Here is a 16,447-nt window from a genome sequence, read left to right on the forward strand (position 1 = left end):
ACATGTGAATAAATGAGATTGGATCATAAAGTCATGAGAGCTGCTTGAAACTCCATGTGTGAAATCAATAGACACAAGCCTTAAAACCGTGTAAGCTTTTAATGGGAGTGGAAGATCACAGTGATGAGTCTCAGCTGGCAGACAAAAGGACCGCGTCTGTTCCTTGCTCAGCATCCTCACTGTGACTGCAGCAGCAGTGCAATAAGAAACAACAGTTAAGAGAAATCAACATCAAAATCAACAGAGCCCTCTTTTTCCCACAGAACAACCAAGTGATGGCATTGCTCGCTTGTTCTCATGAATGCAGCTGGGCAAACATAATACTTGTCGCCCACCTGTTTTTTATCCATTTTTGCTTCTCAGAGAGATAAATGAGTGCTAATGAAGAGGGTGAGGGGCTAGCTGGATGTAAGGTTTGTATCCAAGACGTTTAGCCAGAGCCAAGTAAAATCTTTGATGGTTCCCAGGTTATGTTTGTTGGCCCCAGTTATGTTCCATGCCTGTAGCTGACTGATGTGCATCTTACTTTTTAATCTGAGAGTTTATCTATGTACTGCCCATATAGTGGTGGTGGTTTTTTTTTCCCCAGAGAAATCCCTGTAAAGAAACAGCAGATACATTAAAATTCCAGAGACAAGCACTTCTGCTTTGATAAATAGTTGGATCTGCTGTCCCATCACAGAATGCTGTGGGCTTGGAAGGGATGTCTTGGGTTATTAGAGGGTAACAGCAAGTAGGACAGTAAATATCAGGGCAGACGCATGAGATTCTCCTCTTCCTTGGGTCTTTTGCAAGGCAATGGGAGGAAAAAGGATTCTTTCCACACCAGGAGGGCAAGGTGCAACCTGCTTGCAGGGGCAGCCATATAGCTTTTTGCCTCAAAAGGACCTTCATCAAAGCCACAGGGATCTCCCACACCTCCAGTTGCAAGAATTGGACTTTTGTTATAAAATCAATAGGGACCAAACCCTGCTACAGCCTCACCCTGCTTTGCATGGAATTAGTTGCTTCTCACACCAAGGGTGTTTTTTCATGTCGGACAGCCTCACCCCATGGCTGGCCATGCATGTGCTCGTACCCTGCCCCTACAGGCCCCCGACAGCACTTGGACTTGATGGCCGGTGCTGTGTCCTTCACTGCTTAGCTTCAGGGCTTGCCCCAGCAGAGGTGGCCTGGCACTTGGTGTAGATGTTCACCGACCTCTGGAGCTACCTGCTCTAAGGACAGCTCTTCTATGGAGACCACAACGGCTCGTGGTGCCATCGCCTCGTGCTGCCGACGGGCTCTGATGGGGCAGGGTAAAGGAAGGGTAAAGGGTAAAGGAAGGGAGCAGCCCCAGTGTGAAACTGGGGAAATTTTGCCTTCAGCCAAGGAGGATAAATAATGACAAAGAGGATGACGGACACGGTGCCACGTTTGAGAGGAACAGACGGGAAGGTGCCTGGTTGCTGTGGCAACAAGGCCGCTCTTTCGGAAAGCTGGGTTTTTCTTTCTCTTTTCACCTGCCAATCTTACCCCCACGTCAGCGCTGTGCCGCTGCGGGAGACGAGCGGTGACATTTACACTCCCACTGACAAGCTGGCTCGGTGATGGGCAGCTCGACGGGAGAGCAGCTGGTGTCAGAGCCCGAGCAGAGCGGAGGGGAGGGTCCGCTCAGGCAGCTAGCACCATTTGGGACCTCATGATTATGAATGCTATTAGGGCAGGAGCTTGCACAAAACAGGAGACAAAGCCTTGGTGTGGCGTGCACCATCGCCTGCCCTTCATGTGCCCCAGGTCAATGGAAGCGACAAGATGCTGCTCCCACCCAGAGAACCTCTCTGCTAGTCCTGCTGGGAGAGGAGAGGAAGCAAACAGGAAAAGGAGAGGATGAGCAAAAAGTCAAGCAATACCACGGGAGCAATTTCGCTTCCCAGCCTCGCTCACACCAGGCTGCGTCATCGGCGGTGTCCCCAAAGCACTCCTCAGTGCCCTGCTGCGGCTGCCCATCTCCTTGGCTTCCTGCAACAGGGGCTCACTGGGAGAAACCTGACTGTGGTGCAGAGGGTAAATGCAGCTGCTCTCCCCATCCCGGCAGGCTTGCTTGCTGCTGTGCCTTGCTGTGCTTTCCTTGGCCTTCCCTGCTGCTGTAAGAGACAACTTTCAGTTCAAACCAGTTGTCCAAGATAGTAATAATGGTAATTATAATGCCACAAAGCAAACAGGTGAACTACAGCAGGTCTAAAACTAGTTGTATGAAGTACTGGTGAAGTAAACTGCTTTGGTTCGTCTCCTCAGACTTAACCGGTCAGTTTGGTGCTGGCTTTTCTTCAAGAAGAAACTGGACAGAAAGAACCAGCAGCCTTTCCTGGCTGCCAGAAATCCCTGCCCTTGCAGCTGGCTGAGAAAGTTCCCTGTTGGACCATGGCCCCCAGACTTGGGGGTGGAATTACAAAAACATCGTGGCCAACAAAACTTTAAACTCATGTATTCCCATGAAGCCTAATTTTTCAAGGATCTGTGGCTGCAAGTCAAAGATCCACGTGGAGTCCCTGATGCCTGCTTGAGTTGATACATTTATTTAAGTGAGAGCATTAATAGGTTTTCTCTTCTCCGCAGCTTGGACAGCCTTAGTATCTTGGAGATCTCCACCCCTCTGTCAAATCAAGCTGAAAGTATAAGCTGGAAATTATTAGTAAGACAGACAAATAGGCAGCTCTACTTCCCTGTCCCCATCCATCCCTTCATACAGGAGCTAATCAGCCACTTTTCATTAAGGAGCCAGGCTTAAAGATTAGGATGTCAAGGAGGGCAGCCCACCTCCAGTGGCTTTGTCCATCCTTCAAGCTGGTGCAGCCCCTTCAGACTGCCTTTGAGGCTTCTCAGAGAAATTGATCTGTTTTTCTGAATCTTTATTAAAAAAACTCCCTACATTTTTCAGCTGGCGCTTATGAGGGTTTCCCAGTAATCTGCAAAGAGATAAGTGAACAAAGGTACAGTCAAGCCTGGAAGAGAAAAATGTATGACAGCAGATTGTAAAAGACCAGATAAATTATCCTTCAAATATGGAAACTGCAAAAATTAAGCCTATATTTGCAGAACTCACTGATTACAGAGAGCACACAGGAAACATTGACAAGACTACAAACTGACCAGCACGTGAAGGTTACACAAGAGAGGAATCAAAGCTGTCCACCAGTGGAGACCATCACATCTGCAGCAGTGTAACACACATGGTGACAGCAGTGAACCTCTTGGCAGCAATGCCGATCAGTGAAGCATGGAAAATGAGATCACTTATAAAGATTTTTACAGCGACCAAAACTCTGCAGGGAAAACCCCTAACCAGACGTCAGAGGGTTCAGGTTGGAAAGTTTCTCCCCATGGCACTGGAACCAACAGCACATGCTCGAGCTGGGCAGAAGGCTTCGCAGCTCTGCATGGACAGTGGGACCAGACGAAGGAGAAGCGGTAAAAAAAAACAAAGATTTTTTTATCATTCCTGACTGCAATCTTCTTTTCTTCCTATTGAGAGAGAGAGAAATAAATAAAGAAGGGAAGAAAGAGAACATTCCAAGAAGTTCTCTTCTGTTACGGGAGCTTTTTAGCTTTGAATATTGAAATGTTTTCATGCTTTGTAGGTCAACTTTTTTGCCAACAGATCCTAGTTCTCCAAAGGACAGAATCTTTTGGCAAACTGTACCTGCCTGAAGGATGGTGTTGTTGCCTGATGGACTGCTCTTGACTCAAAACCCTCCATGTTCACATTGGTTTTGGACCTTTTTGACACTGTTCCAGTATTGCTCTCTGCTTCCCCACTGTTTGTCCATCCCAAAAAGATGCTGAGGAAAGTGAGTGAATCAACTGCCCTAGAAGGGCAAGGAACAAGCCGTGCCACCCACCCATCCATGTGTCCACAGAGTAGCAGGAAACACCATGAACTACACAAAGGCTTCCTTCCCAACTGGAGACATGTCTACAGGGCATAAATATTATTCTTTATCTGTATCTCAAATGAGCTTTATGCAGTTTTCATCCATCGTCCAGTGAGCAGAGCTATCAATGCTGGTCAAACCTTGGTCACGCCATCAGGGCCTGCCCTGGGGAAGCTGTGCTGGAAGTAGGTAGCAAGTTGATATTGCAAGGCAACAAGAAACATGGAGCAAGGCACCTCAGCCTGGTTGGACTTTAAAGAGAGAGCCTGACCTAGAAACAAGAGCCTGGTACATGGAGCTGAGCTTTGGTCCTATCCCTGACCCAAAAAATCCACCTGGAGGACAGGGCTTGGAGAGCAGCACTGAGTGACATGGGGGTTGGACGTGGGGACTCAGTTTCCCTGCTGGTGAAATGAGTCACTCCGAGACTCGCCTCTTCCCCAGAGAGCCGTGACCATTCATTAGGCATTGCAAAATCAGAACATAGATGCTGTCTGTGAGTAGCAGTCCATTAATAGCCCTATTTATTGCAAACCAAATAATTAGCTTAGACATGCATCAGCGGGTCTTGATTGCATATGAAATAACTGTCTTATTACACAGAAATGAGATGTGTTTATGAGGACAGCTCAGGTGTCACCTCAACCTCAATATTGGAGAGGAAAGGAATTAAAAAAAAAAAAGAAAATCCAGTCATTTCGATGTGTTGCTCAGCAACAGAATTTGCGGGGGAAACAATCTAGGAAAGAAAGAATGAGCATTTCCAAGAGAGCGGGTTATTTCAGGCGAGACATCAGGGACAAGCAAATGTCACACAGGCGGAGAACATTTTTTTTTCTTCTTTAATCAATAATTTAAACTAGGCATTTTGGGTAAATAAGCATTTAAGTTAGATGATTGAAAAACGGCGATCCCAAACCTTTACAAAGAGTCACATTGCTGAAAAAATGTATATTTGTTTGTTTGAGGGAAACATTAGATTTACTAGACACTAAATTAAAAATTGAAAATGCTCTTAGAAATGTCACATGTTCATTGAAAGAGGGAGATGATGTAATGCCAACATTGCTATATTGTGCAATGTCTCTACCAGAGCATTCTCATATTAATTTTGTTGTTCTCCTTCCCACATGCCCTCCCCTCCCTCTCTTCTCCTTTCTCTTCCAGGACAAGACGAGCGCTCTGAGTCTCAGCAATGTGGCGGGGGTTTTCTATATCCTCATCGGTGGGCTCGGACTAGCCATGCTGGTTGCCTTAATCGAGTTTTGTTACAAGTCCAGAAGTGAATCAAAGCGGATGAAGGTGGCAACCCATTCCCAGGCCTTTCACACCTTCTGTCTGATACCACCCCATCTCCAAAGCTGCCTTCAGAGACGGATGCAGCCCAGACCATGGGTGGAAAGCCAAGACATAGGGATAATGAAGTGACCTTATCACTTGACTTGCTAGAAAGGAATAGAAGCATCAGAGGAAGCTAAAAGAGGCTCAAGTGGGCCATAGTGGGTAGCTGATGCAAGATCAGACGTGGCATAATGCTAGTTCAAAATCCAGATATAGAGCAAAATCATAGCACAAATGGTAACAGGAACACATTGCCATTCCTTAAAATTAAAGAAAGCAGACTATGGCAATGTGTGTGCAGCATGGATGAAGTGTGTTGGGGTTGGTGTGATATAGCCTTTACTGCAATAAAAAAAAAAAAAAAAAAAGTTAACAGCAAGATAAAACTGGGGTAGTGCAGTAATGAATCAGATCCTGTTGTTCCCTCTGCTGGCATCCTGCTGGCACCATTTGCAGGTAGGCAGCAATGATAGATGCTCAGAGCATTTGCCAGATTTCCAGCCTTTAACCCCAGCTGGACAATGTTCTCCCACATACATAAGTACGTGCCCTGGAGTGGGTGATGTGGGGTCTCCAAATTAAGATTTATGGGATCTCTTGGAGAGAAACTGGGCCCTGAGATCTCCTGAAATGTTTTATTTCTCCACTCTGTCATGCTCTTGCGGAAGTGTACTTCCTATGACCCAGGAGATTCGTTTCAGGCCTAAATTCTGGTCTGCCCAAATTTCAGTGTCATGTCAAGAGGGATTAGATTTGAGAGCCCTGGGAATACACGTTTAATGCAGCATCTGTGGAACAACTATGTCTTGACTCAGATGACTAGCAGAGGTTATCCCTTATACAGATACTGTTTTGCACGAGGGTGCAGCAGGATCTGTGCTGTAACAGTAACGCATCCCATTTCTTCTTCATCTTGACCTCTCCCATGAGCGTGGAAGTCAGTATAGTATACAAAATATGCAGAAAATTTCATAAAATTTAGAGAGATTTTTACTTCCCCGGGCACTGAAACATACCCAGAATCAAAAGGAAAATAAGCAATCATTCCTTTGGGTTTAATGTCACCATTTCACAACATGCTTAACGTTTTGTCAGCAATAATAACATTTCTCATTCACTGAAAATGTGCAATAGCTCTTTTCCCACTGAGATTCAGAAAATTCTACAGGCAGTGAGAGGTACACTGAGCTCAGGGGTAAATTAAGGTATGCAATTAATATCCCTGAGTATAAAAGAACTAAATTGTAATTGCTGTCTACAATGTAAAGCGAGGTATGTCACAAAAACACTGTGACAAGAGTATCACTGTGCAATAGCTCCATAGCTTTAGTCCTAAGGAGATTCTGCCCTGGTGTTGGCTTCTCTGCGTTATCCAAAATGCCCCAATAGCTCGTGTCAGTGCTGGCTTGCAGTGCTTGTGCCATCTTATAACCAGCCACCATGGGAATTACTTCTCCTCATTGGTGTTATCTGGTCTCTTAGCCTGTCTCCTACCATCAGTGGTCCCACCCCAAGGGCATTCTGTGGAGCCCAGTGCCCAGAAAGATGGCCCAAATCCCCTTCCACAGGGCCTCAACCCTTCCCCTGCTCAGCCAGCCTGACAGACACCGGGGCGAGCTGCAGATCCCACCAGCACAGGAGGCTGCTGCGTGCCTGGCGAGCCACTAAGTGACAGTTTCTGAACAGCCCTTCCAGATTTAGCTGTTGTGGATGGTTCTTCACCTGGGCATCCCAGATCAAAACAGACGGGAGTGTCCTTGAATGCAAAGAAACCAAAAGAACTTCATCTCTTAGTATAGTTGTTCTAAGCAACCAATTTCCATAGATCTCATAAAGCAAATGTTTTGGACAGTATCTGGAACAGGAAGATGAGATTTGGTTTCCTGAATTAGGTTTGCATTTCCTGGCTACCTCAGTTATCTCTGTAGACAAAAACAAAGGCTCATGCTCAGCTTCTCACACGAGGAAAGTTAAACATATGCTTGCAGTGAGTCAGAGTCCACCACATGTAACAGAACAGGAGTAGTAATAGCATATCTATGGGGGAAGTGTATAGAATGATCCACTGTGGCTGTTCTGATGTTGTAGGGTTTGAATAGTTTTTACATATGGCACGTACGCTTTATACCCCAAAATACTGCTGAAACATTTAATTTTTAGCGTGGAAGAGATGTGAATTAACAGATCAGACGCAGTAGGGACACGCAGAAAGCGAGAGTGAATGGAGACAAGGAGGGAGAGAACAGTAACAAAGACAAAACTGGTTTATATTGTAATTTCTCCAACATTGCTAAGGACAGGGGGAGACCCCCCTGTCTTTCCTAAAAAGGGTTTTTGTTTAATCCCACAGCAATCAATCAACGAAGCCATACGGACATCAACCCTTCCCAGGCCGGCTGCAGCAGGAGGCAGTGGAGAAAACGGACGTGTGGTCAGCCACGATTTCCCCAAATCCATGCAGACGATCCCGTGCATGAGCCACAGCACCGGCATGTCCCTGGGAGCTACGGGATTATAATTGGCCTTTTGACCCATTGCCTGGGTGAGAGCAGGGGCAGCCCAACTCCACCCCCTCCAGAGCCAAAACCAAACCCAACACCAACAAGACAAATGATGATGACAGAAGGGACAATTGGATGGATCTTCTCGAGGAAACCAACTCTATTTCCCTTTTTCTTTTGCAAACAGATCCACCGGCAGGAGAACAGAAACAGGTCTGTACTGCAATAAGGAGAGCGTAATGGGATTTAACAGACTCGTGAACCGTCCCTGATCAAAGAACCACTGGAACACTAATGAGGACTATGCCATTTTGTTTTAACTTGGTTGTTAATAAGTCTTAGTGTGTGCAATATATATATTTTTTCTTACTAATTCCTGTGGTGTCAGGGTAACATCAGCCCTTTCCCCTTTCCCTGCTCAGCCCTTTAATCTGATTTAGTTCGGGATGCAAACTATAACGTCTGAGCTACTAACAGCAAAAACAAAATCCGACGAATGGCAAGTCGAACTCCCTGCAGGGCATCAGCACTGACCCCTTTTCTCCATCATGATTCTGCCTTCCGTTGTTCTGTTGTGAACTCAGGGTGTGGAGTTAATGCAACAAGGCAGACAGGGCTGCGAATGGCTCTCCCTGCAACAGGAAGGACTTGACACAAGAAGAACCTGAACAAAAACATGAGGCTGTTTTACAGGGGCAAAGTCATGAGTGAGTTTGGAAACCCTAGTAATCTGACGACAAAGAGATAATTCTTCCAGAGATGATGAGTGGCGGTTCAAGAGAAGGATCATGTGCCTGGAGAGGAGAGCATCATGCATGGCATACTAGAGCAGGTGGTCGGTCTAACAGCATGGTAGGCTGCTGTTTATGGAAGAGAAAAGGTAAATGCAGTATTCCCCTCACATGCCACTCTCCTGCCTAGGTTATTGGGGGCTAACAAGCAATTGTGAACCATTTTTTCATTGCTTAGCTTCTGTGTGTGTGCCCTTTTTGGTGGTCACGTATGGGAACCACCCTGAACCGGGAATAGACCATCACAAGACATCCAGTTCTAGATGGCTGCCTATTAACCAGTAAAACATGCTAGAAGTCACGGGGCTGCAATGGGACTATCGCAGACTTTTTGCTCTGAAATCCCTTTATGGCCATTTTTCTAATTACAAGGGACATTTTTTAGCTAGTTGGCCAGAATAGCTTCCTGGAAGAAACAGCTGAAGCAAACCACGGAAGAGACCCTACAAGAGCTTCATTCAAGCATCCATGACATTGGATAGCATCGGGGCTGGCCAGACTCAGCCTTCCTGTCAAGTTGTGGCCTGTACTCTGGGTACAAAGCCAAAAGTAGCAGATTCCCGCTTGTGTATCCTTAGGGAGGGGAAAGCATCCACAAGCCAGGAGAGCAGGCTGCTGACACCAAATTTGGAATTGCAGAAACCCACACTGCTGGGCAGAGAGATGGGAGTCCAGCTACAGGCACGGAGGTCAAAGGGGCAAGGATGGTTTTCCAGAACTGCACAAAAGACTCATTCTGTGAATCATTGGCATGGACAGAAAAATGCTTCCCACCCTGGTGAGCCTGAGACACCTCCCCAGAAGTGAAGGATCCCCAGGGGAGCATCTAGAGAGAGAAGATCTACAGGGCAGGGACCATGGGGAACCCACTCGGCCTTGTCCCATCTCACAAGTCCATCACTGATGGCAAATCAAGTTCAAAACTTCTCACAGGACTCATCAAATATCTGTCCGGGGACAGAGCTGCTAGTGGAGCATTTGGAACTTCTTTCTCACTCTCTCTTTTTTTTTTATTATTTTTTTATTTATTTATTTTTTTAATTTTCCTGCAACGTAGCAAGTGAGGAGCAGGAAAAGAAGGGATGCAAGTGAAGACAAAGTGATGCAGGCAAATGACTGGCACAGGTCTATGAGGAGGACCTGTCTATACAGCTGTCCATAAATAGAGCTGGAAGCTGCCTGAATGCCAGTTTCCATTAGTGTATTGTGCAGAGCAATATGTTTACCACCTTTAACACCAGCCTGGTCCAAAGCATCTGTTCCATTTACCTGCTTGTCCTGCAACACTTTGGAGACCAGTGAGACAAAGAATCAAGGTCTGAAGCTCAGGCACAGCATGTCTTGTGCCAATGTGCTTTCCTCTCTCCACTACTGCAAGCCCTTGCGATCTCCATCTCTAATTGCCCAACATGAGTTCTGCCATCAGCTGCTCCAAACACCTCTTCAGATCACTTTGTGTTGGTTACTGATATTTTTAATCCACTTTTCTTTCCTTATTTTTAACTTCAGTTCTGTGTAAGTGCTAGTGCAGTGGGAACATCCCTCAAGCTAGCCCGTTTCCATGCCCAGAGCCCTCGGATGCATCTCTTGCCCCGGCTCTTGCCTCATCCCGGACGTTGCCGCGGCACCGCTGGGTGCTGCGCCCTGTCCTCCTCCAGACACAGCCACCGTGGTGGCAGGGCATGGGGAGCCCAGCTGGGCAGGCAGACGTCGAAGCGCCCGTGCTAGGACTGGCCGCCTGTGATGTGAAGATGTGAGATGGAGTCTTCAAAGGCTTTTCATCGGTGGTGGGGTTAAAAAAAAAAAAAAAAAAAAAAAAAGAGGAATAGGACAAAAGCGTGGAAAAATGTTAACTTGTAATATGTATTTTTACTACACTTTTCTTAAAAATAGAGTAACGGTAAAACTCTTAAAGACATTGACATTTTTTCTCAACAGGAATCCATATTTAACAGTTTTGGCTTTCATTAAATTTTGCTCTTTGGTACCTGGATCTTTTATTTAACAGCTATATTTGTTTTAACTCTCTTTTTTCTTTTCTTTTCCTTTCTTTCTTTATTTCTTTTTTCTTTTCCTTTTGGCAATACTGCAAAGGATTTTGCTTTATCAAACTCAACAGTGTTTTTATTTTCACATTCTCTTTTTTCAAGCAACATTTTTACTGGTAATTATTATTTACATAAAAATGAAACTATCAGCTGGAATTTCAGCACCAAGGATCCATGATGCATTTTTCATACCTGTCCATGCCATTTTGTGCCAGTGCTGGATGTGTGGAAGTGAAAATGATGTTATCCCTCAGGCAATATTACCCAACCTGAATCAAACGAGATTTCCTTGATTATTGCTGTGTCTGACTTGTGAACAGCAGCCAAATAAACTGCTTCAGGTTGAAATTGGGAATCTATCTAATATTTACCCAAGAGTCAGGAAACTAAATATTCATTGGGTTCAAACTTAAAGATTTTGCTTCTTGTTCTTGGTTACTTTTTGAGGGAGGGCTATTCGAGGATTTTAGCTTGTTTTTACACAAAGAGAAGACGTAGTCAGCTCAGCGATTATTCAGAACCAGCACTGGTCCAAAAATCCACACCAGGATTGGCTTTCCTAGGAGCTGTCATGCTGCTTCAGAGGCTCAGTGGTTTAAGATATTTCTCACTCAATTTTCACACAATTAACCTGCTAAATTCCTCTTTCAAGAGTCTGTTGAAGTGGGAGAGTAGGATTTAAAGGGCCATGGACATTTATGTAGTTGCTGACAGCTGCGAAGACTAGCTATAATCATGACCATCATGCTCTGATGTAGCCTTTGCTATCACAGATGTGGAAGACTTCCCTTCCCCGTGGCATCATTCCCATTTATTGACTGGGGCAGCTGAGACACCAAAGTGCCTTCAGTCAGGCGTCTCAGCTCACCCCTCAGGGCTGTGGTTATAGACTTGAGGTCTCCAGCATTCACAAGGGGGTTTTGCCCACTGGTAAGTTTTAAAAGTAGGATCAGCAAGGGGCAGAATTAATGCTTTTTGAAATGGGCTGTGATCCTGAAGACTTCAAAGCACAAGAGACTCCAAATCAACGGGGCCTGAAGGAGAGGTTTCCCATGGGCAGACTATGCTGCATGAGCCTATCTTGGTCTTCCGCGCCTGCTTGGACATCCAGTACTGTATTGTGAGTGTGCACCTTGTCTCAAAATACTCTTCTTGCTCACTCAGTGCTTCACTCTTGGTTCCCAGTGAGGTTGCAAACACACACAAGAAATTTTCTGTTATATCTTGACAAAAGCAGGACAAAATTCCCTCCTAATGGCAAAATCAAATATCCCTTATGAGAAAGTTTCCAGCAAGAATAAAACCATCTTCAGCTGTTGTCAAGGCAAAAAATGCTGAATACTAAAGTGCAGCAGGTGAAGAACAACAGATGCATCACCTAGGGACAGACATCCCTTTGCTATGGGATGAGAAACCCAGCACCAGGGCACAAAGCTGGGATGCTCCAAAAAGATTTGGCTGGATTTGTTTGCTTATGTGCCTACCTACCAGCAAATGCAGCAAAAGTTTTATTGTCCAAACTCAGTGAAGGGACAGGACAGGGGCACATACAACAATTGCTGTAACCCAGTGGGTACCTTTAACCTGTTTGGCTCCAGCAACTCAGCCGCAAATCTCCTTCAAAAGATCTCGGAGATGTGAGGATGTTTTCACTGTGCATGCAGGCTCATAATCATTTTTTTAAGGGCATGGACAGTCACCCGAGTCTCACATATAGCTCTGGGTCCCCAGGAGAACAATTTGGTGCGTGTTTCTAACAGAAAATTAATTAACAGAAACACAGGGCCATCACCATGCTGTACACAGCAGCCCACCAGCCTGCAGCAGGTCAAGGCTTTGGGGGAAAAATCCACATGCAAACCCCAGCACAGAAGATGCTAGACAGTGCCAACCCAAACTGCTTGGGCTCCATGGAAACTGCTGGTCATGTTGCTCCAGCGTCATTACCGAGGTAACACCACTCCCAGCTTTCTTCTTACATGCAGCCACTCTCTTCTTCTCCAGCTCCTGATGTCCTGAGTGTAGAAGAGGGATGAATTTAGTGTGCTAGGACCTAGAAAAAGTTCTAGGCATGAAGGGCTGGCTTGTGGAGTAGTTTGAGAATGATGTTTCCAGCAGTATCTCAGCCATTCCCACTCTGGGATTCTCCCCTCAGCCCTGACCTGCAGCATCACCTCCTGTTTCCTTTCTGTCCATTCCCATCTCCCCTTCCTTAGTCCATCAATCTCACCTCTAGCACTGCCAGCTACTCCTCTCTGGAGCCTGGAGTAGGCTCTGGGTATGTAGGTGGTGGTTGTTTGATTGCAGACAACTCTGTACCACCATATGTCTTTAGCCAGCACATGAACTCACGTTCCTTTGGGATGGGAACAGAGACAAGACTCCAGCTCCTCTGATCACTCTCAGAACAGATCCCGTAGCCCAACACACCACTCAGCAGCAAGGAGCCTTCTGCAGAGAGGTGCTGATGGTCGCAGCACGCTGCAGGGTCCTGGCTGCACCCAGAGCCAAGGGAAAGGGGTGGCAGAACAGCTGTAACATGCAAATACCACATGTTGCTCGGTGTCCCACTGCTGGGGTCTGCATCCTCAGAAACAAAACTCTGCTTGAAAAGAAAGAGAAAGCTAGAAGAAAATACGATAGTGTTTACCAGCATGGGCAGGATGAATTTACAGACGTCACAAAGGGGTGGTGACCCCTTTCCCTGCAGGAACACATCTTCCAGGTCAGGTAAACAGGAGCAGAAGGACGTGGGCAGTGGGCAGTGGGGTCGCCTTGCACCGCAGCAGCTTACGGCATGCAGCGTGGTGCCTCCAGCCCCATCCTGTGCAGAAAGCGGGGGATCTCGGTCAGGGAAATGGGGTGTTACATGGAGCCACTGTCTTGCAAAGCACTGGGTCACCTGGTTGTGTCCAGGCACCTCGGCTGGGCTCCCTTTTGCTGATGCACATTTTCCCGAGGAGGCATCACTGCCTGGCTGCCCCAAGGTGCACCCGTCTTGGGGATGGAGAGACGCTGGGCATCATCTCCACGGGGCTGATACCCGCGTGAGCTCACGGCCGTGTGCAAGGGGAGACCTGTCTCTGGAGCAGTGAAACGCAGCAATCCTCGCCACAGAGAAGTTTAATTTGCCAATGTTTGCATATCTCTTTCTCATGCACTACTTAGAAAGTACACACACACACACACACGTGCATACATAGATACTAAGAGAAGCTTTTGATGGCCCAAATTAGCTGTCAAGGTACCTTTTCATTCCTAAGGATCAATATTGTATAATGTAACAGCCACAAAGTATGTTCATTACTCTGCAGGGCTGGTTTAACATGCTCTCTGGATCCCTTTGGCAGTATTTCCTCCTCTGTTTGAGCTGGCATCAGAATTAATGGCATGTCGTGTTCTATAAGTCCTGACTTTTTAGATGAAAGGTACATGGTGTTGTTCGCATCAGTATTACAGTGTAATAAATCAATGCTTTCCTGTTGGAAGGATTTCAGACAATTTCACAACTTGCTCTCAGGAACTCAAAAGACAACCTACCTGCCAGGCCATGGGCTAACGAAAAAAAAAATTACACACACACATACAAAAAAAAATAATAATAGTTGCATTATTGTTACCTGCTTTGTATAGGACTCTGGAGCCAAAGTAGCAATCCCAAAGCTCCACCAGGCCCCACTGCACAAGGTGGTGTGCAGCTCAAGGGAGCAAATCGCCTGCACCAAGGTTACAGGCAAAGCTCGCAGAGGCTGGGGGGACAGAGCCTGATCTCTCTTTACCAAACAAGAGCAGAGACAAAAGCAGGGTCCCAGGGCTTCCAATTTTCAGAAAAACAGCAGGAAAGGGGAACAGGAGCAAAGACAGAGCATATATACTGGGACAGAGCACCCAGAGGTGCCACAGTTATCCTCCCAGCTTCTGTGGCAGCTGCTGCCCAGAGTGCTGTGCACTTCTCTAACATCTTTATGAGTAAAACTTAAATTCCCCTGATCCCAGGAGCACATGTGCAAGACGGGGAGAGGCTGAGCTTGAAAGGGGAGACGTTTTGCTGCCACAGATTAGCTCAAACTGTGTGACAAGCTTTCCCCTCTTCAAAACCAATGTTGTTAACCTTGAAATCTGCATTATTAATATTTCAACATCACTTCCATCAGGAGCGGCTGAAAGATCTGTCCTGGACTCGTGACAGCTCGTCCTGTTTGATTCTAATCATATATGAATGCATGAGTTAAGAAGACATCATTAAAAGTACATTAAGTTTAATTATGCTAGCAGCCGCAGACAGTGGGAGCATCGGCTTAATGCAGAATGCATAATTAGATCAGGCCCAATTCATTAGATTCATATTTGTTAAAGAAAATGCTCCTGGTCTGGAAGAGTCTCTACGAAGGGACACACAGCATTTGGGGGAACAGCATTGGTTTTGGGGGGGGCTACTCCCAGCCGCCCCCTGCCCTGCCAGGTGCCCTCGTGCAGCTCCTCGCATGCCGTGGTTTCAGGAGAGCAGGAGCAAAGCCAGGCCTGGGGGAAAGGCCTCGCTCTGGTGGCCAGGCCCAGGCAGCTGCCGCCATGTCTGTGGCACTGGCAGGGGCTGGCAGGGCCTGGCAGGGGCTGGCAGGGCCCAGCAGGGCCCAGGCAGGCCGCAGGCACAGGAGCCCCCAGATGGGTGCACGGCATCACGTCCCAGTCAGACCAGTGCAAACGGGGATGGAAATGGGTGCTGCCAGTGTGGCCTTTTGTGGATTCCAGTCACTGCTGGCTGCAGGGCGGGTTGGGACGACTTACCAAACAAACAAACAACAAGCCTTTTTTTTTAAAAGCCAAACAAACAAGCAAAAAGCCAAACAAATAAACAAAAAGCCAACAAACGAAAGACGAAAATAAACCAAAATAACAAAAAAAAACCCAAGAGTTTCATATCCTTCCAGGGCCCATCCAAATAACACAGCAGGGGCACCAGGAACGCAGGGCCCCAGGGCCGTGGCCTGTCCCCTCTCCCAGCAGCTCGGCAGCCTTACAGCCCACCCGCTGTGCTTCTCCTCCAAACCCACACCCGCACCCCCGGCTCGTCCCCTCGGGTTGCTGTGGCTTGGTGCTCCTCAGCTGGGCTGTGGGGACCCTATAACCACCTGTAGCAGCGGTAGCAGCAGCAGATCCCAGTCCAGACCACACAGCGGTGGCCGCTGCCTTGTTGGGAAATTTTCCAGCTCCTGGGGAAGCCTGGGGGTGATGCAGGAGCTATTGTGGTCCAGGAGGGATCCTGATAGCCCCATGCCCGCTGGCTCTCATCATGGCAGGAGCTGCTCGTGCTTAACGGCTCAATTGAGCCCTCTAACACCTGCCTAAGTGCTGAGCATTATTGCTGTGAAATTATAGTGGCCTCTTGCTGCCTCTCCTCCGTGGAGCCCGGTAAGGGCTGTGATTGGGAAGCTGCAGCACTGAGGCACAGCCCCACAGGCAGGGCAGACGGGCAGGAGTGAAACCTCTCTGGAGAAACCTTTAGCAGCCAAGGGCCAGCTGCAAATGGGCTGCAATTACTGGACATAAAATAGCAGAGATTTCCAGGAAGTTTTCTGAACAAAGCATCCACTAACTTAGGCTGGGGGAGGCCTTTTTATTTGTATTGTTAGACAGACAGAAAATCCCTACCAGTCAGCTCATTTTATCCGTATTTCATTTTCATCCTTGCCAACTCCATACCCTCACCGCCCTGCTCACGCAGCCAAGGGTGACACCAGCACTGGCACAGGGACAGGTGAGGCTGTGCCATGGGACAGGACGGGCTCAGCAGCCTGGGGTCCCCCTGCTGCCTCCCGCTTTGCAGGGCGGCGGGACACCAGCACCATCCTGCC

General features: G+C 47.2%; 1 protein-coding gene across 2 annotated transcripts in view; it reads left to right on the top strand.

Annotated features, from left to right (window-relative positions):
* Positions 1-10,536, top strand: part of GRIA1 (glutamate ionotropic receptor AMPA type subunit 1) — a 187,058-nt gene extending 176,522 nt beyond the window's left edge. For both annotated transcript variants that reach the window (XM_080555266.1, XM_080555267.1), the window contains 2 exons: positions 5,082-5,216; positions 7,585-10,536. In XM_080555266.1, coding sequence (XP_080411392.1) covers positions 5,082-5,216; positions 7,585-7,773 — 324 coding nt within the window. In that variant the 3' untranslated portion in view covers positions 7,774-10,536. The remainder of the gene's footprint in view (positions 1-5,081; positions 5,217-7,584) is intronic.
* The last annotated feature ends 5,911 nt before the right edge of the window (positions 10,537-16,447 follow it).

Source organism: Anser brachyrhynchus, assembly GCF_964034855.1.
Source record: "Anser brachyrhynchus genome assembly, chromosome: 14".
NCBI lineage: Eukaryota > Metazoa > Chordata > Aves > Anseriformes > Anatidae > Anser > Anser brachyrhynchus.